Below are 26,337 nucleotides of genomic sequence, written 5' to 3'. Positions count from 1 at the left end.
ACGATCCAGTGGCTCTGGGCAGCATTATCATCGCTGAATAAAGCAGCCGAGGACAGAAGCATCAGCAGCAGGAGCCGAGGCGCACGACTCGGTATCAAAGCACAGTTCCTCGTCCTGGATGTGACGACATGCTGCTGCGTTAATGTGTTTGTTTTCCCCCGTAGGCGGTGTGTCAGAGCGTCGAAAGTTACGCCGCGGAGCTAACTGGAGCTAGAAAAGTCACCAACTCGCTCTCAGCTCGAGGCCTCGCAGGGATTCACGGGCTTTGTTGTTAATCTAGTTTCAGTGCGAGCAGATGAACGCGTTTATGCATTTAAAACGGGCCACGTCTGAACTCAAGACAGATGATGGCCGAGAACAGAGAGCAGAACGGGAGCGTTTGGACTCCTGCGTCGGCAGAGCTGGTCGCTGAGTCGTTCCATTAAACATCAAGTGGAGAAGATCTTAGTCTTCCTCCTCTGCTCAGACTCCACTGTTGCAGTTTGAATCAATGTTCTTATGTGTAATCATTTCTGGCAACGCTCCAGAATAAACCATGAGATAGTTTATCTTGTCTACTTTCTGTATTTGTCTTGACCTCACTGCCTTGATTAGATATTCACGCAGTGATAAAACAGTACTGGAAGAGGATAGACAGTAGAAAAGCAGTCAAAAAACAGTAAAACTACAATAATTGCTCACAGGTGGCACAATGCCTTGGCAGCTTCGAAGACTGTGCTACAAATTACATTTTAGAGTAAACTTTGTTAGAAATTTGGTTGTAGGACTTCATATCAGCACAGCAGCTAGAAATAAGCTGCTTGTGTTACTCCATGTTCTGGATGTATCTGAGGATGATGATGAATCTGCTGTAAAACAGTGCTGGAGTCAGGACGGTCAAAGGTTCTTAAGGCTTCATTTACTGCATAAACATGCCTGTCCTCCGAACAAGGAGACGCTGTTTTTAACATTCTTTTTTCCCACTAATGCTGAGGTTACTGAGCAAGAGGTAACTCACAGGCCAGGCGCTGATGCAAGACATTGAATAGACTTTTACAAACTTTTGCTAAAATACCCTTCATTTGATTTATTCACTTTCTCCTGCTGCTCCCTTTTCTCTGCAATCTATCTTTAAGTTAGACCTCATAAACACTCCTGTTTCCTTTAGATTAATGCTCCACATTAATATCATCCCACAGATGTAACTCGGTTAGCTGTGTATTGTGTCTGTGAGTGTGAGTGTGTGTATGCGCACATATGTGCCACTTGTGTGTCTGAATTTTCATCACTTGAGAGATGAGTTATCCCCCCCCATCTCCCCTCCTCCTTGCCAGATATTAATTGCATCAGGGCTGTGATAGATGGACAGATTACTGGTGTAAATGCATTCTTCCTTATGGAAACAGGCCCTGGAGGAGATCCATCAGCCTGCATCACAGGTGCTTTGGCGCTTGCTACATCATACATGAGCATTTGGCCTACCTGCCGCACTCACGGAGGAATCCGTCCTCCTGCATGTCATGCGAATTCAAGCTTTTTTGCATGAACAAGTCAGTGTTTACCTGAAAAAGACTCACAGAGACAGATTCTGATTCTTGTCTTTGTCATATTTTAGGGTCAGCAAAACAAAAATTTGACCCATTAACACTGATAATAAGTGCCCAGTGCTTACTTTCGGGAAACAAGAACATGACCAGCTTCATGTTTTTGCCATTTGTGGCTGAATAATCAGTAATTTTTAAGACAAATGTAACTAGAAAAGCACTGAGAGAGCACAGTTCTCCGTCAAGGTTTCCCCAAGGCTTCCCCATATGGCATTGTCAGAAATACATCTTTTTTTTTTTTTTAGGAATGTAGCATTTGTTATTTATTAGTTGTTGATGATAAGGAATTACAGCTGCATAGAATGTGACCATATAATTAGACAAACCCACAAACAAAATGACCTTGTGCTGAGCACAAGCGTGTTACTCATGTGTACGTTATGTACGGATACCAAATCACGTGACCTAAACATGTAGCAGGCAGTGGGAATTGATGGACTCGGAAACACCTCCACAATTTAATCAGTTGTTCCTTGTATCATTTCTGACGGATAGTTCCGATAAGTCCACAGCGGTGGATTTGTAGTAGGATCACAATCATGTGATCGTCAGCAGGCAGTTGATGTAGTGTTCACTTGTTGTCATGGTTACAGTGAAGCAGTGATGCTATCTCACAATGATCAGAAATCTTTAACAATCCGTGGATCCAGACTATAAGTCACAAACTTGCCAAAATCTAATCACTTGGTCCTTGTGTCATTCTGACCTTCCTGAAATGTCATCAAAATCCATTTGTCTGTTTTGAGTGATGTTGCTAACAGACGGACAGACAGACAGACAAACAGACGGACAACGTACGCTGATCGTCACATAACTCCGCTGCATTCCTTGTCAGAGTAAAAATAATCATGTGTGCTCCATCCTAACGCTAACGCTGACACTGACCACGGTAAGCAACTTTTTTAGCATCAGAAGTGGTTAGGAACATTTTCTTGCACAACAAACAAAGCACAAGATAGTTAACATCTGTACAAGCTTTTACTGTTGTCGCCTGCTATGTTCAAACTGCGGAGGACATTACACATAAAAGTCTCTCCATTTTTTAGCACATTTATTTTATGCAAGTATGTGACTGATTTAGCTTTTAAATTAGTGGAGCCTTGCGTTACCATCTCAGAAAATTGGATATAAAAATCCGTCACCATGAACTCTGTCTTCTATGTGAGCCCTCATCCAAATGTTGACGACAAGCTCAAAATTCATCAATGAAGTTGATATGTTGTTTGGCTCGAGGAGGTCCAGCAAGAAGGCGATCATATGTTCTCAGAGACTTTAATGCAGAATCAGAATTATTGCCAAGACACTATCACAGAAAAGACATGAAGTATATGTCTTTGGGACGTTAAGAAGAAATTAAGTCAGAAAAATCAAGCTATAAATCTAAAAAAGACATCATATACTAAAGTGACAAATGAAGGAAATGTTAGAAACATACATTTATGAAGGTAAACTATATTTAACTGTCCAGATAGACATTTCTAAATTCCAAATAGTTTTTAGTGCACTACAAAAAATGTGGCTTGTCAACATTAACAGCACATATTGGTTAGCAGAAGATTCCAAAAACCTGTCGAATTAAAAATATGCCAGGAATAACATCGTGATCTTCATGTTTTTACCATTTTAGGCTGAATAATCAGCAGTTTTGGCTCACTTAGCCTTTAAATTCCTAATTCAAGCAAGATTGATTGCAAATATTACAAGCACGTTCAGAATCATGTAAATAAAATATTCTGTCATATAATCATCACTAGATCAAAGTGACACAATGCAACTTCGACTCAATGGTGGTAACTGTAACTATAAGATACAAGCACGCTGATTTTTTCCCTTCATTTCACCAATTCAAGACATCAGCAGCTGATCTGACTGCTAGGCATTTAAATGGGAACAACATCAACGTATGCTTCCAGCTGTACTTCTTTAATCTTGAAATGTTTCACCGTGATGCAGCACCACAGTGGAGCAAATAGAAAAGAACAATAAAGTCAGCAAACAGGCCCAGTAATGTAGGTTACAAAGCAATATCTCTCTAAAGTTCACTAATATTAGAAACTTTAAGCTCCGAGTCAGACCAAACCAATGCAGGCTGAAGCAGCCAAAATGCCAGAATGTATTGAATACAGTTGCATTTTCAGTATATGATTCTATCATTTAATTTGTAGGAAAGATAGCTTGGAGCAGTGTGCCTTTAACCCTTAAAATATCACAAGAAACTCGTAAATCGAATGATTTGAATCAAATCTGACAATCTAAGATGCTGTTTTAAAGGCACAGAGACTCCGATAAATCGTTTTAAAACACCAGCATCACAGCTACAACAGTTCTAATTTTAATAATAAGCTGAGTACAATACATAACAGTAGTTCTCACCTTTTCTCTAGTCTATAGGGACACATACTGATTATCACATGTGCTGTTGCAGTGGAAGAGTGAACAAGGAACACATTTATAAAAAGGGTATAATTTATTCATTTTACTTATAGGGAAATATGGGGAAAATCATCATTGCTAGCTAAATGGGAAATAACAGTGAGGATCTTTTAAGTAATTCTGAGCATTATAAAAGCAGAAAAGCAACATGGGATTTTCCGAAGTTTGATATGCACAATGTCAACACAGCAGGTACAAAAATGAAGAAAAATCCGTTTCTCTGCTAAACTTTTCAAAGGGGAAAGGAATGATTCCATACAAGGACAAAGGTGATCCAAAGGTTGAGCCTCGGATTGGATCGATGTGAGTTTAATCTGTGAATCCAGAATCCAATCCTAATCCTAGTACTTTTAACTAATTGAACTAAACTCAACCAAAATAGTATTGAGAGTCATTCTTTTGAGAATCATATAAAAGCTGAGACAGACAATCAGTCTATGTACCTAAAATCATTGATCTGAAAGACAAAGAACAGCAGTCCATTTTACCGTTGAGTTTAAAGGACTTAAATCCGTCCATCCTCTGAGCTGGATGGTGTTTGAGCCGCTGCGACTCACAGGAAACGTGGTTTTCACAAAGTGAGTCGAGCACAAACTTTGAGTTTGACCTTATTAGTCGGATGGCTCTTTGTTGCCGCAGCAATTGGAACAGGTTGGCAGGTTTGCCAGCGTTTATCAGAGCATATTAGACCTTCGCTGGGCTTCCTATTAACTTAATGAACATTTAATCCTTTAATGGATTGGAGGGAATTGAGAGCGGCAAATTATCAGGTAGACACTCTCTCGCTGGTGTTGATAAAGACACCGCCGATTGAACTTGAAGAGACGCATTTGAGACAGCAGCCTCCCTCTTCCTTTGCCTTTCTTCAGCTCACTTTGTTCTCTCTCCATGACCGTCTCTCCTTTCTCCCTCTTTTTTTCCTGTGCATCCCTCTATCACACAGCCTTTCTTTTGTTTCTGAGACACCCTGTGTTCCTCTGTAACAGAGGAAAGTCGGCTGCTGCTTGCAGAGCTCGATCGCCGCCATTCATCAGTCCTCATGAAGGGGACATCATAGAGATCTCTCTCCAGGAGGGATGTGCTAACACAACACAAACAGGCCATTACAGAGCTGTCAAGCATCGCCTGCAACAGTCTCTCACTCTTTTTGGCTCTACCCTTCATCCAGCCCAGTGAGGGATCTTCTAAGTCCACATGCTAGCAAAGGCGGAGAAACATGAACGAACTCACAACACCGCTGTGATCACAGAGCCGAGCAGGGCAGCTGAACTCTGGCCGGTCCATCGTCAGGTCCAGCTAATGGGTGGAAAGTTCTCAGGAGAAGCTCCTGCTTTCTGAGGCCTGCTTCAGCTTGACTCAGGAGGACCGGTGGAGCTGAATTGATCTGGTAGCTCCTATATTTCTGTCGACAGCCAGCTAACAAGGCTGATGTCTCAATAAAGACTGGTGCCTGGGGAAGAAAAGGTGGATGGGGGGAGGGGAGTTGTTCCTGCAGACAGCAAACCTGTGTTAAGACAAACCAGCAGACAGAAGGAGGGAAAGGTTCATGCCCTCTCTGGTTTTTTAATGCGCTCCCACATACATGCTCAGCCCCTGCAGGATGACACCGAAAACCGATACTATTGAGGTGACACCGAGAGCCAGAGCTTTGGAAAAAGACCGTTCTGATAAATTTCAACGTGATGCATCGCAGTCGTCATTTGCAATCAATAAAACTCATTATTTTACGGTGAGATCTAGCTATAATAGAACTCTACGGGCTTTCACCACAAACCCCTTGTGCTCTTCTATTCACCATTGACCACAAACCTAGAGCTCCAAGTCATTTAGCGAAACAAACAGAAGAAGATGAAGCGAATGTTTGTGTAAAAGAAACACACTGACGGACTGACTGATCGATGAGGCCGCTGATCTATTTTTGATGCGTGAGACTTGAGCACATAGTTGGGCAGCTCTGTGCGGTGAGGAGGTGGAAACAGGCATAATTAAAGAGGCGTTAGGAGCTGAAATATGAGACACGGTGGAGGAAAACATCTTTCCCTGTCAGCGGGACTGTTCAAGTGTGTTTGAACGGGACGTAAGCGGCTTTAGCCTTTAGTTTAATGGCTTAGATGCTTCTCTCAATGCGGTAATCTTCTTCTCCAGGCTAATAATTATGACAAGTCCGTGGGATGTTGCTGCAGGTTCTCCATTGATGAGAAGTATCAATGCAAATAGCAGCATCTGACCCGCCTACCAGCTGCGATCAAAACCAAAAAAAGGGCAAAAAACTTGTCTTTGCCATTTATTGCACCATAGAAGCTCCCAGCAGCTTTCGCTTTCTTCCTCTTGTTGCTTCTAAATAATGTGTTCAATCCAAGAAATATTGCAAGAATAATCTCTGCTCTGCTTATTGTTCCCTGCTTCCAACTCTCCTTCCCCCCATTGGTCTCCTGTAGCAGAGGTATGTGGTAATATCATCCACTACAGTTTGCTCATTAGCAGCGAGTCCTGCTCACCGCATGGGTCTTTATGTTTCTCCCGTCTGACAACAACCTGAAGGAACGCCTCTCTGCTCGCACTGGGATTGCGACGGTGTGAAGCGGCGTGCAGGAGTTGAATCGGGGATGGCGTTCGCAGACAGGAGGGGGGAGCTCAGGGAAGCACCATCTCCGTACAGGGAAGTGATTCACTCACAACAAATGTGGGAGCTGCAGCGAGACGGGTCCGCATTTGTTGCTCGCTTTTTTGGGAGTCCTTTTCATCTGCGCTGCCTTTTCAGAAAGCAGATTCAAATACCGATGACGAGTATTTTGTGCAGGAATGTGTAGAACAAGAGGAATAAAACCCTCCCACCCAACTGAAGTCACTCTCTAAAAGCATCAGAGAATCCTCATTCAAGCAACTCATAATCCCCTTTTCTTTATGCTCCTTTCTTCACTTTATTTTATTTTATTTTTTTGCATTTTTGCCTACTTTGTAAAGAGTCTTTGAGTGTCTTGAAAAGGGCTATATAACTATCATGTACCATTTAAAAAAATCTGCAATAGCATTTCAAAATGTCTCATCCTGAGCTAAGCCAGATTTGAAAAGATTTAATTTAAAAACCACACACATATATATTTATGTATCTAGACATACCGTATATATGTATCTGTACTATCAATACTTTTACATATCACCATTACATTCAAAATAAATAAATTTGAGGGAAAAAATCTAATGTTTCCAACATTAACTTTTTGTAAAGTTGTTGAATGTTAGGAATGTAAAAAAGAAATTTAAAAATGACAAAACATAAGTGAAGAATCATCATTATGTCATCATGTAGTAAAGAAAAATAATTGAAAAACTGATTAAATCATTATTAGTTACTGTAACAAATAGCTAAAATATTCTTTGATTATTAAAATGTATAAAATTAATTTGCTTTTATTTTTTTAAAGGAACTTATAAATGTTTTACACATTTTATCTTTTCTTCATGGGATGTTTTAATAGTTTATGTAAAGAATAACAGGAAAATTAGCCAAAAAGGACAGATTGTTCCTTGAAAGACTGTGGTATGTAGTGTCATTTTAGTAAAATGTGATGCAAGTATATTTTTGATTTTTTAAATTAAACTAAAGCCATTTATGTTCCTCTGTGGACTGAGATCCTGACGTCAACAATGTAAACATTTATAAATGTTGCTGAGATATTTTTAAAATTAAAAATGGACTTGTTAAAAAACTCACTTCTTCAACTTTTGACGATACAGAGCTTTAACAGCTTTTATTTTTTTAAAATTGATTTATTTTCTCCTATTGAAGAAGTGCGCAGACATACAACGAGATGTCAGAATATTATTTGCTTAACTATACATTCATTCACATGTATACTGCGTGTACACACACACGCAGTGGCACACACACACGCACAGACCAACACCAAGATAAAATAAATATGTGTTGAAGGACACTGGAGTCATGATGGATAGAATACATTCAAAGCCTCATGTGTGAGTGGAGAGTCACACTCAGCCTTGTAGAACACTCCTGGTCATTTGTATGGATCGGTATGAGATAAAATGACTGCAAACGTGAACCATGAAGGAAAACAAAATGGCTGGCTTGCTGCTCGACATCCAATATACATACAAAAACTCGCTCCGTCTCGTGTGAGCGCTCCTGAGCGTCAGCGAGGCTCTGCATGGCTGCCTGAGCGGTTCAATACCTGTTCTTCCACCAATTTAATTTCCAGCCCTTCATTCATTCCAAGGTTATCTCTTCCATGTACATGTAATATTTGTAATTGCCCTCGAGTCAGACGCAGCCGAACCAAAGCAGAGGAGAAATGAAATTTTTCGTGCAAGGATGATTTTTTTTTTTAAAAAAAAGAGCAACAGAACAATAACAAAACGGTGAAAAAGTAATAATAAAAAAATGTGGGGGATTAATTAAAATTTTGCCCTTAATCATTTCCAACATAGAATCAAACTAATCTTGAAAATTAATTTGCTGTGTTATTTAGATGAATTCCGATAAGGAAAAATATGAATTGAGGTTCAGCTTTGGAGTTTAGTTTAAATGAAAACTATTTAAAGTAAATCCTTAATGCATATCATAGGAATTAGCAGCTGACTGGAGACTGGTTTTAATGGAGTGGAAACACTGGGTGAACTGGTGGCAGAACTGATAAACAAATCAGTCAATTCCTTCACATAATGGAAATGTTGTGAGAACAATGGACTACTGGAGGCCGAGATAAAGACTTAATACCTCTATCGCAACTTCCCAACAATGTGGTTGACAATTGCAGTGTGTACATTTCAAGCAACACAATTTGTGAAAGTATTTCTTTGTTGGAATACTGCTTCTTTTTTTTTTTTTAAAGAATTTGGTTTCGTGTGCAAATTTAGGGTTATTTCCAGGCAGGAAGGGATGGCGTTTTCTTCATGAGAAGAAACTTTTTGTGGCTGAAAAATGACTAAAAAGACTTGGTGGAAGAATTAGGACCTATGTTCTACGAAATAAATGTAAAATCACATCAGCTTCAGCCAACTGACATATTTTAAAGTGAATGCTTTAAAGTTTTGTCTAAATCTAACATTTACGACAGAAATGGCGACACCGTGTTGGTTTAAATGGTTTATCGAGGCCACAATTTAGTTTATGTGCGATAAAGTCAAGTTCATGATCCACCATGCACTTATGCTTTGTGCAAACACTTTAGGACGAGTGCCGGGCAGCTAAAGAGGCTCGTATTTTAAAAAACTATTAGACTTTTCAACATGAGCTTTCAAATTTACATTCACGGGCAGTTTCCGGGACTGTGAGCGAAAACGGGAACACTTGACACGGAGGTCAACGAGCTAAAGATCCGGTCCAAGCAAGAGCGGCAATGGAAGGAAAGGGAAATAGATGTGACGTGCAGGTAGAACAGGATCTTAATGGCGCTGGACCAGACAGGGCAGCGGGTGTCAGTGGCGTTTCCTTCACTTCCTCCTAATCTGACCCGAGGCGGCCCTGACGCTGCCTCCACGACTTTCTTCAGCTTAACACGGGATAAGTGGCTGCCCTCACCTCTCCACCGCTGGGCTGATCCCAACCTGGACCAAAGCGCTGATTCTCTCCCTTTATTTCCTCCACTATCTCTTCTTCTTGAGGATTCTTTTTTTAAATTTCTCACCCTGCAGCAGTGAAAGCTTTGCCGTTGGGGCGAAGAAGAGGGCCAAGGAGTTGAGTTGTTTGCTGTCACTCAGCCATGCGAGACCAGACCCATGTCAAGGACCCTGTCACAACACGCACACGTAAATAAAGGTGCGGGGAGTTTGTGGGGTGCACGAGAGGTATTAGTTGAACAAGTGACAATAACAGTTTTCACGTCTCGCGGCGGAAGACATGAAGGACGGGGGATGGACGTAAACAAACCCCAGACTGGGGCTTCGGGGGAGACCAGAGAACTGAAACGCAGCCTTCACAACTCGTGCTCACCTCAGATAACACAACGGGGGGGAAAGAGACACTTTCACGTCACCACCTCGCCTCACCTCGCGGTCGACACATGCGCTATTACTGCAGCTTGACACGCAACCGAGGCAAATACATGAGCAATGTCAGGATGAGTTCATGCACAGACATCACACGGATTTCCTCGAGTTGTGCTGCACAGCAAACTTTGATGTCACGCTTTTGGGTTCAAGTGTGGCTCATTGTCACATGTGTGAAGTTAATCCCCCCGCTATCAGAGACTATGCATTATTTAACCTTTTTTTTCTTCTTCCTCTTCTTCTTTCAAACGCAAAACACTCCTTACCTTCGTTGCTGTTAGTTCCCGCCGTGCCCACAGCCTGTAATGATATAGTCCATAGCAGCATCGCAGCCAGCCCCGGATCTGAAGCCATGGTGTTCTCCCTCTGCCTCCCTCTCCCCTCTCTCCTCTCTCTTTACTCCCTCGCCCTCACTCTCCCTCTCTGCCTCTTGCTGCCTCCCTCCCTCCCTCTGTCTCTCTCTCTCTCTCTCCTCTCCTTCCTCCTCTTCTTCTTGTGTCCCAGGGTTGAGGAGAGAGCGGGGAGGAGGAGAGAGTGTGTGTGAATGAGTGTGAGGGCTGTGAGCTCATTGGGTTGGAGTTGGAGCTGCCTCTGAGGCTCGCTTCAGTCTGCCGGCTTCCTCACACAGCCCGCGCACACACACACACACACACACACACACAGATGCATGCATAGACTTTCAGGAGGGGGAGGGACCAGCGCGTCTGTCAAAGCTGTGGCAGCCAATTACAGCACGGGGATGGCACGCTAAACGCTCTCTCGGTCGCCACACCTTCCTGTCCTACCTGCCCGGCCAACTCTCACTTTCTGTTTATCTCTGTGGGTCACGAGCTGGCACGCTGCACTCCACACCCCCTCAACTCCACCCCACCTCGCTCTCTCTCTGTTATTTACCCTCATTTGTCATTGGCTCGCCTCCCCTCCAACACACACACAAACACACACACACTGACTCTCACCTACCCAGTGGCAAATATCTGACTGATGGGATGAACTGAAAACAGCAGCGTGTCTGCGAGGCCCAAGGACAATGATCGGTTATCGATCTTCCTTATTGCATTCATAAAGCTATTATCTATAGTACGTCCAGGGGCAGCAGAGTGTGACCTCACATCCTTATATATGCACTCACCGGCCACTTTACTAGGTACAATTTGCATGGATTCTTTGTGGCATGGATTCAACAAGGTGCTGGAGGGCATTCTTCAGAGATTTTGTCCATATTGACATGATCGCATCAAGGCGTTGCTGTCGAATCTTCCACCACATCCCCATGGTGCTCTATTGGAGCTCAGTGAACTCATTGTTATGTTAAAGAAACCAGTATGAGATGATTTGAGCTGTGTGACATGGAGCATTATCCAGCCAGAGGCAGCCATCAGAAGATGGTTCATATATGTTAACTGTCATTTTTCATACATTCGGCACATTGATATACCATAAATAGGCATACTTACTGGCCATTTGATTGGATGCACCTTGCCAGTACCAGTTTAGACCCCTCTTTTGCCTTCAGAGCTGTCTGAATGATTTGTATCATAGATTCAACAATGCTGAAAACATAGTATTACAATTGCTGAAGTGCTCTATTGGATTGAGGTCTGGTGACATGTTCAAGAAACCAGTCGGAGATGATTTGAGCTTTGTGACATGGAGCGTTATCATGCTGGAAGTAGCCATCAGAAGATGGTACATGGTCATAAAGAGATGGACATGGGTAGCAACAACAGGCAGGTAGGCTGTGGCATTTAAACGATGCTCAGTTGGTGCTAAGGAGCTCAAAGTGTGGAAAGAAAACATCCTCCACATTTTTACACCACTACAAGCCTGAAGCGCTGATACAAGGCATGTTGATTACGCCAAATTCTGACCATCTGAATGTCGCAGCTGAAGTGGAGACTCATCAGACCAGGTAATATTTTTCCAATCTTCTACTGTCCAATTTTGGTATAACTTGTTGCCTCAGTTTCCTGTTTTTAGCTGACAGGAGTGGCACCCAATGTACAGCCATGGCCATAAGTTTGGACACAGCATGACTTATGTCTGTTTTGATGTCTATTACAGAACATAACTAATATTTTTTGACTGCACCAGTTTAATTAGTCAACAAATCAACAAGGGATATAATATTATCAATAAATTCCAACAATTGGAACAACTTTGTTCCCAAAACATAATATTAGAAGAAAATAACAAAAAAATGCAGTACTTTCACAACCGAATTTGGTAAGAATAACAAAATGACACCAAACTCTTTTGATGTTTTTTTTAAATATGAAACTTAATATAGTTCCCAGGAGTTGTGTACTGTATTGTAAGTGACAATTTTGTGGTATTTTCTAAGATTCACAAGCGTCATGGTACTTGTGTCCAAACTTATGGCCATGGCTGTATTTCTATCATCTCAAACCAGTCTGACTCGTCTCCACTGACTTCTGGCATCAATAAGACAAGAAAACTGCTATCTGGATATTTTCTGTTTTTCACACCTTTCCCTGTAAACCTTAGAGATGGTTGTGTGTAAAATTCAAGGAGATCAGCTGTTTCTGAAACAGTCAGAACAAGTTGCCAAGTTCTTAAATCCCTTTTCTTCTTCACTCTTGTGCTCAGTTTGAACTTCAGCAAGTTGCCTTGACCATGTCTACAAGTCTAAATGCATTGAGTTGCTGCCATGTGATTGGCTGATTAGATATTTGCGTTAACGAGCAGTTGAACAGGTGTACCAAATAAAGTGGCCATTGAGTGTACACATATATGTGTATGCGTCACTGTTACTTAAGGATTTATTGATTTCATGATAGTGGGAATGATTACAGCAGCTGTTCTGTTACACCTTCACAGATTGCTGAAGGAAGCCTCAGTTGTCGGTTTGGTTCACAAAACTGACAGAAAATGAGATTCTTAGTCACTCTGCCAAAATCTGTTTACACAAATTTGTATTCATGAAGTAAGACGAATGCTAAGTGATGTAAAACTAATACCAAACTGCAGAAGAAACAATCCCAACTCAAGGTCAACTGATAAAATCTAGGGTCTGATATGTTCATAAAATCATGTGATGTCATCAGATGGTCAAGACGAGCTACTAAATAGACCTTGAGCTGAGACTGTCAACACTGAACTTTTATACACTTAAAGTACTCATCATGAAAACGAGCATCAGGCCAAAGTCTCTGTTTATTACTATAAAATCTTTACCACTAATACTGGTTCTGCTGCAAGTAGTAATGATCGTACTTTGTACTTAGTTTGATATGTTATACTATATTAGCCCAAAGAATAGTATTAAGTGTCCCTCAATGCTTTGGTACACTGAACCAGAAAATTTCAATTAAGATCATTGTTACCTGGGAGAGAATTATTTAGAAGTTCAACATTGCCAGCTAGAAAGAGGACAAAAATGTGTACATTTGTATATATAAATGGTTAGAGTAGAAATTGTGAGAAGACAAGGTCTTGACTCTTAAAAAAATAATAATAAAATGCAGATTTGATGAATAACATCCAAAGCCTTGTGACCAGCTTAAACTTTGAATGAAGTTTCTATTATAAAATCTGCCAGTGATACAGGGGGAACCCTGTATCACATGGCTGAGATTTGGTAGATTTGGTAGTTGTCAGGCTGCCTTCCCATTCATTTTAATGGGGATTTCTGATGTATTTTTTTCCGAATTTCATAGAAAATGTACGATTTATCACTACCAAATGTCATAGCACATCATTGATGATCAAGGGAAACATTTCTGATGTGTAATTTATGTGACTTGGAAATCTATTGGACGAGCTAGATATTAAATCTAATGTTGGAAGAATCTATAACAAGAGTCTGGGGACTCAGAAAACCAAACAGTATCTGGTGTGACCACCATTTGCCTCATGCAGTGCAACACATCTCCTTTGCATAGAGTTGATCACGTTGTCGATTGTGGCCTGTGGAATGTTGGTCCACTCCTCTTCAATGGCTGTGCGAAGTTGCTGGATATTGGTGGGAACTGGTACATGCTGTCATATACGCTGATCCAGAGCATCCCAAACATGCTCAATGGGTGACATGTCCAGTGAGTATGCTGGCCATGCAAGAACTGGGACGTTTTCAGCTTCCAAGAATTGTGTACAGATCCTTGCAGCATGGGGCCGTGCATTATCCTGCTGCAACATGAGGTGATGTTCTTGGATGTATGGCACAACAATGGGCCTCAGGATCTCATCACGGTATCTCTGCATTCAAAATGCCATCAATAAAATGCACCTGTGTTCTTGGTCCATAACAGACGCCTGCCCATACCATAACCCCACCGCCACCATGGGCCACTCCATCCACAACATTGAAATCAGAAAACCGCTCACCCACACGATGCGACACACGTTGTCTGCCATCTGTCCTGAACAGTGTAAACCGGGATTCATCTGTGAAGAGAACACCTCTCCAACGTGCCAGATGCCATCCAATGTGAGCATTTGCCCACTCAAGTCGGTTACGACGACGAACTGGAGTCAGGTCGAGACCCCAATGAGGACGATGAGCATGCAGATGAGCTTCCCTGAGACGGTTTCTGACAGTTTGTGCAGAAATTCTTTGGTTATGCAAACCCATTGTTTCAGCAGCTGTCCGAGTGGCTGGTCTCAGACCGTCTTGGAGGTGAACATGCTGGATGTGGAGGTCCTGGGCTGGTGTGGTTACACGTGGTCTGCGGTTGTGAGACTGGTTGGATGTACTGCCAAATTCTCTGAAATGCCTTTGGAGACGGCTTATGGTAGAGAAATGAACATTCAATACACGAGCAACAGCTCTGGTTGACATTCCTGCTGTCAGCATGCCATTTGCACGCTCCCTCAAATCTGTGGCATTGTGCTGTGTGATAAAACTGCACCTTTCAGAGTGGCCTTTTATTGTGGGCAGTCTAAGGCACACCTGTGCACTAATCATGGTGTCTAATCAGCATCTTGACATGGCACACCTGTGAGGTGGGATGGATTATCTCAGCAAAGGAGAAGTGCTCACTATCACAGATTTAGACAGATTTGTGAACAATATTTGAGAGAAATGATGATATTGAGGATGTGGAAAAAGTTTTAGATATTTGAGTTCATCTAAAAAAAAATGGGAGCAAAAACAAAAGTGTTGCATTTATATTTTTGAGTGTAGAACTACTACCACTATAGCTACTATTAGCAACAACACCACCAATATTAATAATAACAACTAATGCTGCTAATTCTACTTACATCCACAACTTTTAATTTGAAAGTAATTTTAATCGTGAAATACTTTTTACTAGTACTAGTGCTAATATAACTACTACCACCATCAACAAAAGTAACAACAACACTGAAAATAATAGCAACAACTAATGATACCAATACTACTTACTTCCAGAACTTTCAATATTGAAGTCATTTTAATCATGTACAATTGTTTTTACTAGTATTTTTACCACTACAACTACCATCATCATCACCACCACCATCAACAACAATTTTGCTGATCATCATAAGAACTAATGCTACTAATACTACTTACATCCACAACTTCTAATGTTACAGTAATTTTAATCATGTGCAATTTATTTTACTCGTACTGTTACCACATAGCTATTATCATTATCATAATTAACAACAACAGTTATGCTAATCATTATTAAAAAAAAAAAAAAGCTAATGCTACTAATACTACATTCTTTGACAACTTTTAATTTGACAGTAATGTAATAATGTGTCATTCTTTTAACTGGTACTATTACTGCTATAACTACTGTCATCATCATTATCATCAGCACCAGCAACAATTAATCATCAGAAGAACAGCTAATACTGCATACTTCCACAACATTTAATATTACAGTAATTTTAATCATGTGCAATTGTTTTAACTAGTACCACATAACTACTATCATTATCATAATTAACAACATCAACGAGATATTAAGATGACTCTCTTGACCGAAAGTGGCTGAAAATAATAACATTTGTACATTATACTAGCACTACTACAACTAATGATAACAATAGTGGTATTTGTGCTAAGTTTTTAAAATACAATTTACTTTGTCATTAAAATGCAAGTAATAAGTGTAAATATCAGAGTAAATTCTTTGTTTTATCAGAGTTTATCAGAGCTATTTCCCACCATGCCCCTGTGATCCGGCGCCAGCTGCTCTCTCAAGCTGTAACTGCGGTCTAATGTGTACAGGATGAGTGTGTCACCGAGGTCTGCCAGCACCGCTGCCGTGCTGAGTTTCCAAACTGAACTGTTCGCCCTGTGAGCCCCAGGACACGGCAGCACAACACTGTCACAGCTCCACTGCCATCACGACAACACTGCTGCTGCTGAAGCATCACTGCTGCTCGGTCTGCCTCACACGCACACCAGAAGAAAACTACGACTCATCCTTACAAAATATTTAAGACTTTAAGCGAGGGCTGTCCATGAATATTGAGTGTGAACATACATGCAGCTGGCCTGCTCAGCAAAGGAGATGGAGGTTAGTTGAGAGGCCAAACTGTGGCGCCTGCCAAAGTCCCTCCTCCACCCCCCCCCCAGGCCTGCAGACACAGGGGTTTCTGTGTGGGTTTATAATGGTTCCTCCACAGCATGTATAGGGGAGCCTTTTGCCTACGTGCATCGTCTCAATAAAGGCTGCAGGGAGCGAGACGCGCACATAAACGCGAACAAACGAACACAAAGGGCCGTGTGCGTGATATCGGGTCAGACGGCGTTCTGCTCTGTAGCCGTTCTGTCCCTCATCTGCAGTGTGTGTTCATGTGTTAGGCTCGATTTCTTTACCACTAGGCTGCACTGTCAGTCTGCCTGTCTAATAGGCTGCACGCCTGCGAGGACAACAACCCTGTCATCTTCACCCTGACGCTCCAGTCTTCCAAGAGCAGAGAACAGAATGCTCTCTGACGCCTTGAACACCATCAACATACAGAAAGAAAAAAAAAAAAACACCAAAACAAATCACTGACTTCTGTCACTGTGCCATGACTGGAGGGATTTAAAGAAGAAAAAGGCTGCTTTGGAACTGGAAAACTGACAAAAGAGTTCAGACACAGAGACACTGTGTTTTTTCCCCTATTAGTAGTAGAGAATATTACAGAAACAACCAAGAACGGTTGTAGGAACGGTTGTCTATTAAAGCGTACAGCCTGGAGCAAACGCACCACAGATGCTTGTTCTGTGTCTTTACACCCCAAAAACTCCTTTATTGTGTTGTACTGAAGCAGAAAACAGATGTGCATCCCCTGTAAAAATGACACTGGCAGCCACCTTTCATATCTTTTGCAAATTCATTTTCTATGCAGCAACACATCAGTGTGACATCAGCGAGCGCCGTAAAGTCTTCGCTCGTTTCTGGCTTTACGGGAGGTGGCGGAAAATCTCTGCATTCAAAATAAAATGTCCAAGAGAGTGTGAATAATGTGAGGCGCACAGGTATTACCAGAATAATAGGCCGGAATATGAATTTAAATGCGAACACGAGGAAGAGAAATGGTGATATTCCAGGGTCATTTTGTCCTTTTAACTGTAATTGAAGCAGTGTAAAGAATGGAAACGCGTGATAGATGTGTTATTATACACACACACACACACACACACACACACACACACACACACACACACACTCAACCTCCACACACATATACACTCACAGACTTAAGCTCATTAAAATGGCTCCCCATAGTTCTCAGCTCTGCCTTTGAGCAAGCCTTGTTGTTGTATACAGTATCAGCATCTGGTTTAATATAATGAGGAAAACTGACCAGCAATGCCATCACCGTGGCAACAAAGTGGGTGTCCCCTTGTAGCACCAGGAATCTTAATAACTTCACCTGGGTGTTACCTGGAGGGTCTGTGGGCAGCAGTTGGCATTAAAAACCTTCAGGTGTGTGTCTGTTTACCTGAGTGTGTCGTGTGTGTTGTGTGAGGGAGCGAGCAGATGGTGGGGGTCAGTGCGTGCCGACTGTTGTGGGGCTTGTGTGCCGTCGGCTAAATATAGCTCAGCAGTGACAGAGCTGCTCAGAGCCGAGTGAGTCGCCGCTCGCTTTAATTCTTTGATCAGCTGAGCTCCGTCTTGTTTCACCTCGCCGTAATCGAGTCACTTCAAAGCCGGCGAAATCATTTCAGGTAAATTAATTTCGGCCGTAAACTAACCAGCCATCGAAACACACTAAAAGCGGTAATTTTTACCCGACAACTGTCATCAACACCAATTACCATAATAAAAAACTCCTTCTAAAAAGCATATGCTTCCACTAACTTTGATAGAATTTACCAGCACCGTCCATGCTTAAATAGTGCAAGAGCCTTTTATTTACTGACATTTTATTTGAAGCAGTTGTTCATATTTAACTTAATTCCATGTGCAAAATTTCATATTTTGCTTTCTAAGGTGCAATATTTCACTTTGATGTGCAACATTGTCAGTGTGTTGTGCAATATTTTCATTTTCATTTCATTTCTCAGCTGCAGTATTTCATTATCATGTGTGTAATTACTCCACCAAGGAGCAGCAGAGTTATGAGATGATCGGTGCACGTTTGTCCATCTGTCTGTCTGTCTGTCTGTCTGTCTGTTAGCAACATTACTCAAAAGCAGAGGAACAGATTTGGATGAAATTTTCAGGGAAGGTCAGAAATGACACAAGGACCAAGTGATTTGATTTTGGCAGTGATGCGGCTGATAGTCTGGATCCATGGATTTGTTAAGGATTTCTGTATCATTGCCAGATAGCGGTGCCACTGTAACCATGACAACAAGTAAACGCTACATCAGCTGCTTGAGGATCACACGATCATGATCCTACTACAAATCAACTGCTGCGGACTTATCGGGACTTACCAGTCGGAAATGATGCAAGGAACAATTGATTAAATTGTGAGGGTGTTTCCGAGTTCTATCAATGTCAGCTGCCTGCTACATATTGAGGTCAATTCGATATCCAGACAAAACGTACACATTCATAACACACGCCTGTGCTCAGCGCAAGGTCATTTGGTTTGTGGGTAGATTTATATTAATGGCCACATTCTATAGTGCTGTGATTTCTGTCACGAATGTTTTCAAGATTTCAGCCACTGGTAATAATACGACTGAGCAGCCTTGGAGGAGTACTGCACTTTGAGTGCTTTTCTTGTTTTTTACTGTTCTATCCTCACGTAATCTGAGCTCACTTATTTTATTTCAGTAATATATCATACTTATATCTTTTTTGCTTTTCTACTTTATAGGCACTGCACTTTCTGGTCTATGTCATTTTATTCTTTTCTGAGCAATATCTGGCACAAGAATTTCCTGTGGGACTAATCAAGGTTGTATTTTCTCATATATCAAAAACAGGCATTTTCTGCATACATTTTCTTATATTTTGCAACAAAATCTTTTCTCTGGTTTACTTCTGTGTCACCTTGGTGCTGATTGATGTCAACGCAAATTAAATACTTCCTCCATGTTTACCTGTGTGTTAAATTCCTTATAATATTATCTTAGTACGTAACATTGTCATGTCATACCAGCAAAAAAGACAATTTCTATTTCTTCTAAAACTGCTTAACAATTTTATTTTCATACTCTATTTGCTTGAGTGTTTCCTGCAGAACAGTGGATCTATTTCAGCTGTTTAATCATATGATTAAATTTCTTCTTTTTTTTGGTTTAACATCATTAGGGTCAGGAAACAACTGTGGTCAAAGAAAACAGCATTAAAACTAATTTTACTGAAACATCCATCCATCAAACCCGGCTGCCCCCCACTGCAGATTTTGTGGCTCTTTAATAACATTTCGCTGTTTCCTCCTGTGCTTCTGATGGAGAAGAATTATATTTCTCCAATGTGGCACTTTTTTTTTAACTTCAATGAAAACATTCGGTATCTTATTTCTGGGCATTTGCTAAAACGAGTGATGCTGTTGTTTCATGGGCTCGCCTCCACCTTGACAAGACTGCTGAACATCATCAACAATCATTAAAATAGGTTCCAAATGAATCATTCTGTGGCTTTTTTTTCCCTCAGTGCCAGCATCTTTTTTTGAAATCATTCCCAAAGAGGAGAGTGAATGTGGCTGCTTTGAGAAAAAACACCTTTCTTTGTGGCTGCTCCGAGCGGTTCCTGTTGAAGATCTCCAACTTTTCAGAAAGCTGTTGTCACGGTCGCTCCTTTCCATCTAACAGCAGTTAGAATGGCGATGTGTTGTCAACATGTTGTCGTTCCAAAAACAAAACCCTGCATCATAGGAGCGCTTGAAAAAAAAAAAACAGCAAAATAAAGTGCTCCCCAGTGCTTCCAAATAAACAGCAAAAATGCTATAACAAAGTCCTATCACTCACAAGCCAACATCTCTTCCTTCTCTTTTAGGTCCTTATTATGAAATGTTGGCAGGAGGTGTTGAATTTTACTGTTTGCAGCTGAACAGCGAATAGCAAAGTAGAAAAAAGTAAAAATTATAAGTGAATGAAAACCCTATTTCTGTTTCACCTCAACTATGCGCTTATGGTAGCCATCCACAAGTTTCTGGTTGGATCATTGACCCTCTTGACAGAATTGTTGCAGTTTAACAAAATTTCTTGGCCTTCTCACACAGTTTTGTTTCTTCATCAAAGTCCACAGGTTCTTGATGGTGTTTAACTTTGGGGAGGTCAGTCTCAAACCTTCATTCTAGCCTGATTTAGCCATTTCTTTACTACTTTTGAAGTGTGTTTGAGGTCATCGCCTTGTTACAACACCAAACTACATCTGAGACCCAACATTCTGACTGATGACTTTTGGTTTCCCTAAACAATATGAAGGTGATCCTTTGTCTTTATTATTTCATTTACTTTGTGTAAAGCATCAGTTCGACTTGCACCAACCATTCCCAGCGTATAATACTGCCACCACCATGCTTGAAGGTAGGTGGGTGTTTTGGGGTTACGGAGAGGTCACGTGTAACAGGTGTCACTGATTCCTTCATAGAAAATTCAGAGTTAATAGTCACTGGAACTCAAGACAGACATGATAGACATGTTTTTTGCAAGTGTATGTAAACTTTTGTTCATGATTGTATCTGTTGGTTTTCTAGCTATTATTATTTTCCCAGTCCCTCCTCAATCTTTTCTACCTGGACCAGCCTCTATTTGTCCACAAAATCCTCCAACATTTGAAGGATTTATGGAGCTTTTTTTATACAGCGGTTAAGGCGTCACACATTATCTCTACAAAGAAAGTGTCTCCATCAAGTTGAGATGGACTCTCTCACTACTGCATCCCTGGATGTAGGTAAATACTTTGTGTCCCATCAGAATCAGCATATCGAGTCAGCCAAAACCCTGATCCTATCTAATGTTCTTCTAATCTGGAAAGCTTGCTTGATCAGACTCAGTACCAGTGAGACTGTACAAGCCCACCATCCTGTCCAAGATGATCATTTTCAACTCTCTCCTCCCTTCTATGGCAGCAATGAGTATCTGAAACTACCAGATCTCCTGCAAAGACACTGCTTGATTTTTAGCATTTCCTCATCTGTTTTGCTTGTCATCCCCCAATTCTGTGCTACTCCGTCCAACACGGAGGTCAGTGAACTCTTCTCAGGGTGCTGTAGCTTACACAGCTGAGGGTCAGAGGTGCTGCATTTAACAGGTATGCTTACAGAGACATGCTTGGTGAGGAAGGTTGAGGCACAACAGCCTGCGAAAAATGAAGGAAAATACGGCTGGTATGAAAATAACCATATCAGGAAATGGATGGCGAATGGAAATAAATGGTTATGAAGCAGAAAATTACATTTATAGTTTTAAGTTTCACTAAAATCCACAAGATTTTTAAGCCATTTTCAGACATGAGATATGGATCATTCATCAATCTGTAAAAGCCTTCTAGTCATTAAGACCTTGGTCACTTTTCTGTTTATCTTTCTCTTGGCTTGATTCAAATATACCCCCAACAGTAGCAGAAAGAGCCTGAGTCAGACAGTACAACAAGAGACGTATAATGCATAATGCAATAGCAGACTAAATGTAAACTAATAAATGTTTAAAGTGTCCAAATGACCAACAGTGCAGTTCATTTTGGATTTCCTGAACAGTGAAACTGAGGATGACTGCGATGTAACTAAATATGTGCAAAATAATGTGCAAATCGTGGCAGCCGAAGAAATGAGGTGCAAAATCGTGTTTGAAATTTTGAAATAAAATTTTTAAAAGGAAGATAAAAGAAACTATGTGACGCTCACCTGCCTGATGTGAAGTAGAGCACACAGTGTGACCTTATGTTAGATCCTGATTCCTCCTTTCTCCGTGTCAGTAATAATTTAAAATGAGAACTAATGAATTCACTGCTACTTCATGCGACTCCCTGTCTTTGGAGACACTCAGAGTATCGGCCCTGCTGCTGTCTGATGCTTCAGGAATTTAATCAACTCAGAAGAAATAGTCTTAAACAGATGGAAGCAACAAATTAAACTGTTTTTCTGTGTGCTTTTCTGACAGCTCACCTGTCTGATGAGATACCACTTGCCCAAGTACGTGCAACTCTCTCTCTTTGGTGATACTAATAGATCCTACTGCTGTCTGATGCTGCAGGTATGTATCAAACTTGGAGGAAATAGTCCTAAACAGCTGAGGGGGAAAAAAAAACAAACATCAGCCCCTGATAATAATTGCATGAATGTAATCTTACAAATCAGATTACAGTCATTATTGGTAAGAATCATTGCTCTTAGTGTCTGAGTTTAAAATATTGTTTGTAAATGCCGATGCACTTCAGAGTTGTGCCGTGTACGGAAATGTGACCTGGGCGTGCATTTAGACAAGCAGCTGACACGTAAAGTTGTCGTCAGATTAACCGAACACGGTGCTTGTCTAAAAGGAGCTTCAGACAACCAGTAATTTAACTGGCTGTTAAATCAACTTCATGAATGCAGGTGTACTGTGTTATTGTATAACCTGAGACTGACACAGCATCAGTCAAAAGATTGGATACATCTTCTTATCCAAGGGTTTTTCTTAGTATCATTATTATCTATAATGTAGAACAAAATGAAAGATATAAAAACTATGAAACAACAATTTTGCTCTACAATGTACAATGTAGCAAGTCATGAAAATTCTAAGTGAGCCCCAGTAGCTCACCAAGAATGAGTAGAAATGCTGAATCTTTTAACCGGCACTGTATATTTAGCTGGATTTCTCTCTTCACCACCATGTTATGGTTAAAGGAGGCACCAGGGGGAACTACTTAACTTTGATTGTCAAAGTTTCTTCATGTTTAGTACACTTTCTTTGAGTTGCAACTTGATCAAATATGAGCATGCAGGCATGACACGTGAATTTTTAGATTCATGACTGACAATATTTGATATCTCTAAATAAAGACATACAGCGCCCTCCATAATTATTGGCACCCCTGGTTAAGATGTGTTCTTTAGCTTCTAATAAATTCATTTTTTTCCCCTAAATAATATAGGACCACCATGAAAAAAAGAGGAAAATCCAGCTTTTAATTCATGTGCATTTATTCAGTGGGGAAAAAAATCACACATTAAGAAATAGGTAGTGTCTACAGATACGGACCTGTACCCGTAGCCTGTGGACTATGGATACGGCACTTTCCATTTGCCAATCAGATATGGACCTGTACGCGAGTCTCGCGGGTCAGGAAACTGCTAACCACTGCAAACTGTTAAAAGGTAAGCAAAGGTTAAGGTTAGGGTTAGTGTTAGGGTCAGGTTTAGGGTCCGTACCTGTAGTACCGATGCTACGGGTCCGTACCGCTAGCGTCTACCGGGAGTCACGTGACCAGATCTCGCGTATCTGATTGGCAAATGGAAAGTGCCGTATCCGTAGTCCACAGGCTACGGATATGGGTCCGTACCTCTAGCAACAACCTAAGAAATAATTATTTTACATCAAATCATGTGTGCCACAATTATTAGCAACCCTGATGTTAATACTTTGTACAACCCCCTTTTGCCAACAAAACAGCCCCTAAGCTTCTACTTTAACACATTTCTGTACAATTTTCAGTGTGAGAGTATGTTTCTGCAATAACAATTGAATTTATTTTAAGGCCTTCAACACATCTTAACCAGGGGTGCCAATAATTATGGAGGACGCTGTATATCTGTTAAAGCCTATAGGTGTTCAGATATGTCAAAGTCAGTCCATATGTAGCCTTGTAGGCCGCTTTACTTTACTCAGGGTAACACAGGCTGCACATCCAAGAGAAAAGTCTGTGGAGATATTGAGCTGTGCAAGAAAGTCTGATCACAAGACCGGCTTTCATTTATTTTAATGCTAATTATAATCAACTAGTTGTAATGTTGAGGTTTTTCTTTTGAGCAAATCGTTTTTATGGACAAACTGCTTCGACTGGCTCTTAACCTTGCAACAACCCTATAAGTATTGTGATCTTTTGGATCTAATGAGCCTTTATTTCAGCTGAAACTTCCCTGCGGTCGTCTGCTGCTAATCTATGATGTTTCTTTGAGCAGCCAAACAGAAACCAAATGCAAGCTGTCGGAACTGCCTGTCGAGCCGAGCTTGACGCAGTCAAAGTACATTTACACAAAGTGATGTAATCTACACTGAAATCTGTTCCCTCAGACAAGACTACAGACGTCTCATGGTCTGATTAGTGTGTTATGCTTTGAGTAATGAGCTGTGATTATTCAGTCTAATTTACCTGCATATGTTACTAATTGCTACTTCACTTTTTTTTTCCATCTTTGGTGCTTTCTTGTGGAGCTGCTACTACAGACAAAAATACAGACAAAAAATAGAGTCTCTGCTCTCGCTGGCGTCACCATATTAGAGATGCTGCATTTTAAAGAGGAACTCATCTTTGCTCTGCCTTTGAATTACTGTGTAGGAAAATGAAGCAAAAACTAGTTATTTTAAAAGTTATGACATTGTGAAATCGCAAAGAAGAGAGCGGCCACAATAGTTTCAGTTTAACAATAATAAATATGGATTGGAACAGTAGCAGAACAGATGATTGCCATGAGAATGGTATGACTCTTGTATAAAAATGTAAATCATTTTGAATGCATCAAGACAAATGGTAAAGATTGGTGGCTTCAGTTTGAAACAGCATCAACGGCACATTAAAATAGGAGGAAATCGGACATTCTGGGGACAAATTATTAAGATATGATTCTTTTAAGTCATAGTAATGAGTGTTTGCAATGTACAGTCCCTTCAGAAAGCATTAAATCCCCTCCACTATTTGCAAATCTCAGTGTTCTAGATATATTTTGAGTGAGTGATTTTAAGTGAAAAGTTTTTGCAATTCAATGAAAATCAAAACCTAAAGTCTCTTTTACAAAACTACCCATAGCCATCGGTTTGTTGAGCAGGTGGATTCTGTTTGCTCTATTTGTCCTTTAGATGTATCCAGAATTTGGTAGGAGTCCATCTGTGAGTCTTGGGTAAAAAAATAACTGTTTGGAAAATCAGTGTGATCAGCAGGCACTGCTCATCACCTGCTAATAGCATGGTGGTGGCAGCATCATGCTATGGGGATGTTTCTGAAGAGTAGGGACAGAAATATTGATTAGCTACTACTGGGACTGCTGAAAACAGCCCAATACAGATGGTTTCTTGAATGAAAGCGACACATGAAGCTGGAATGATGGTTTAACTTTCAGCACCACAATGACCTGAATCAAACAGCCAAAAAAGCAGTGGACTGACTTCAGGACAAGTGTCTGAGCGTCCTTTATGACAAACTGCTCATATCTGAGTGTGCAAAGCTTTTATAGCGATTTATCTAGACTTGAAGCTGTTGGCAAAGGGGCTTCTACAAACTAACATGAGCGAGTTCAGCTTTTTATTTTTAATAAAAACAGATTTTCACCTTATCATGGGTTACTGACTGTAGATGAGGGAGAAATTACACTTTTATTCATTTGAAATTTAATCTACAACACAACAAAGTGTGCAAAAAAATTGAAGGTGTCTGAATACTTTCTTGCTTGGTCTGTCTGTAGCTAACATAAATAATTTGACTGAATTGGATATTTTACCAGATTTCTAGCTGTGTTAATGTGATTACATGCTGCTGGTAGTGGATTGTGGGGGTTCTCTGATACCTATTTTCAGAACATTACTGATCCAATATTTCCTCCATCAATCAGTAATAATTATGCGTCAAACAAGCCAAAAAAAAAATCAACTGATGATTACTGAGGTTCTCAAAGTATAAAGAATACAGCACTTAGACATTTCTAATTGGCCAGTTGTGTTTTTTCCAGAGGAGCCAGGAGAAGCAGAGATCGTGAGAGGGTTTTAACCAAGAGCAACATCAATAACGAGGTCACAGTTTGTGTTCGTGTGCACATT

The 26,337-nt window shown here is 40.8% G+C and overlaps 1 protein-coding gene across 4 annotated transcripts in view; it reads right to left on the bottom strand.

Annotated features, from left to right (window-relative positions):
* The window catches only part of epha8 (eph receptor A8), a 140,964-nt gene extending 130,305 nt beyond the window's left edge, over nucleotides 1-10,659 (bottom strand). For 3 of the 4 annotated variants that reach the window (XM_051948476.1, XM_051948478.1, XM_051948479.1), the window contains exon 1: nucleotides 10,292-10,659. In XM_051948476.1, coding sequence (XP_051804436.1) covers nucleotides 10,292-10,379 — 88 coding nt within the window. In that variant the 5' untranslated portion in view covers nucleotides 10,380-10,659. The remainder of the gene's footprint in view (nucleotides 1-10,291) is intronic. The other variant, XM_051948477.1, reaches the window with a different exon arrangement.
* Nucleotides 10,660-26,337: the final 15,678 nt, after the last annotated feature.

The sequence above is a fragment of the Acanthochromis polyacanthus genome, chromosome 5, assembly GCF_021347895.1.
Source record: "Acanthochromis polyacanthus isolate Apoly-LR-REF ecotype Palm Island chromosome 5, KAUST_Apoly_ChrSc, whole genome shotgun sequence".
NCBI classification, from domain to species: Eukaryota; Metazoa; Chordata; class Actinopteri; family Pomacentridae; genus Acanthochromis; species Acanthochromis polyacanthus.
Note: the sequence above shows the minus strand (reverse complement) of the source record. Positions and strands in the feature narration are given on the sequence as shown.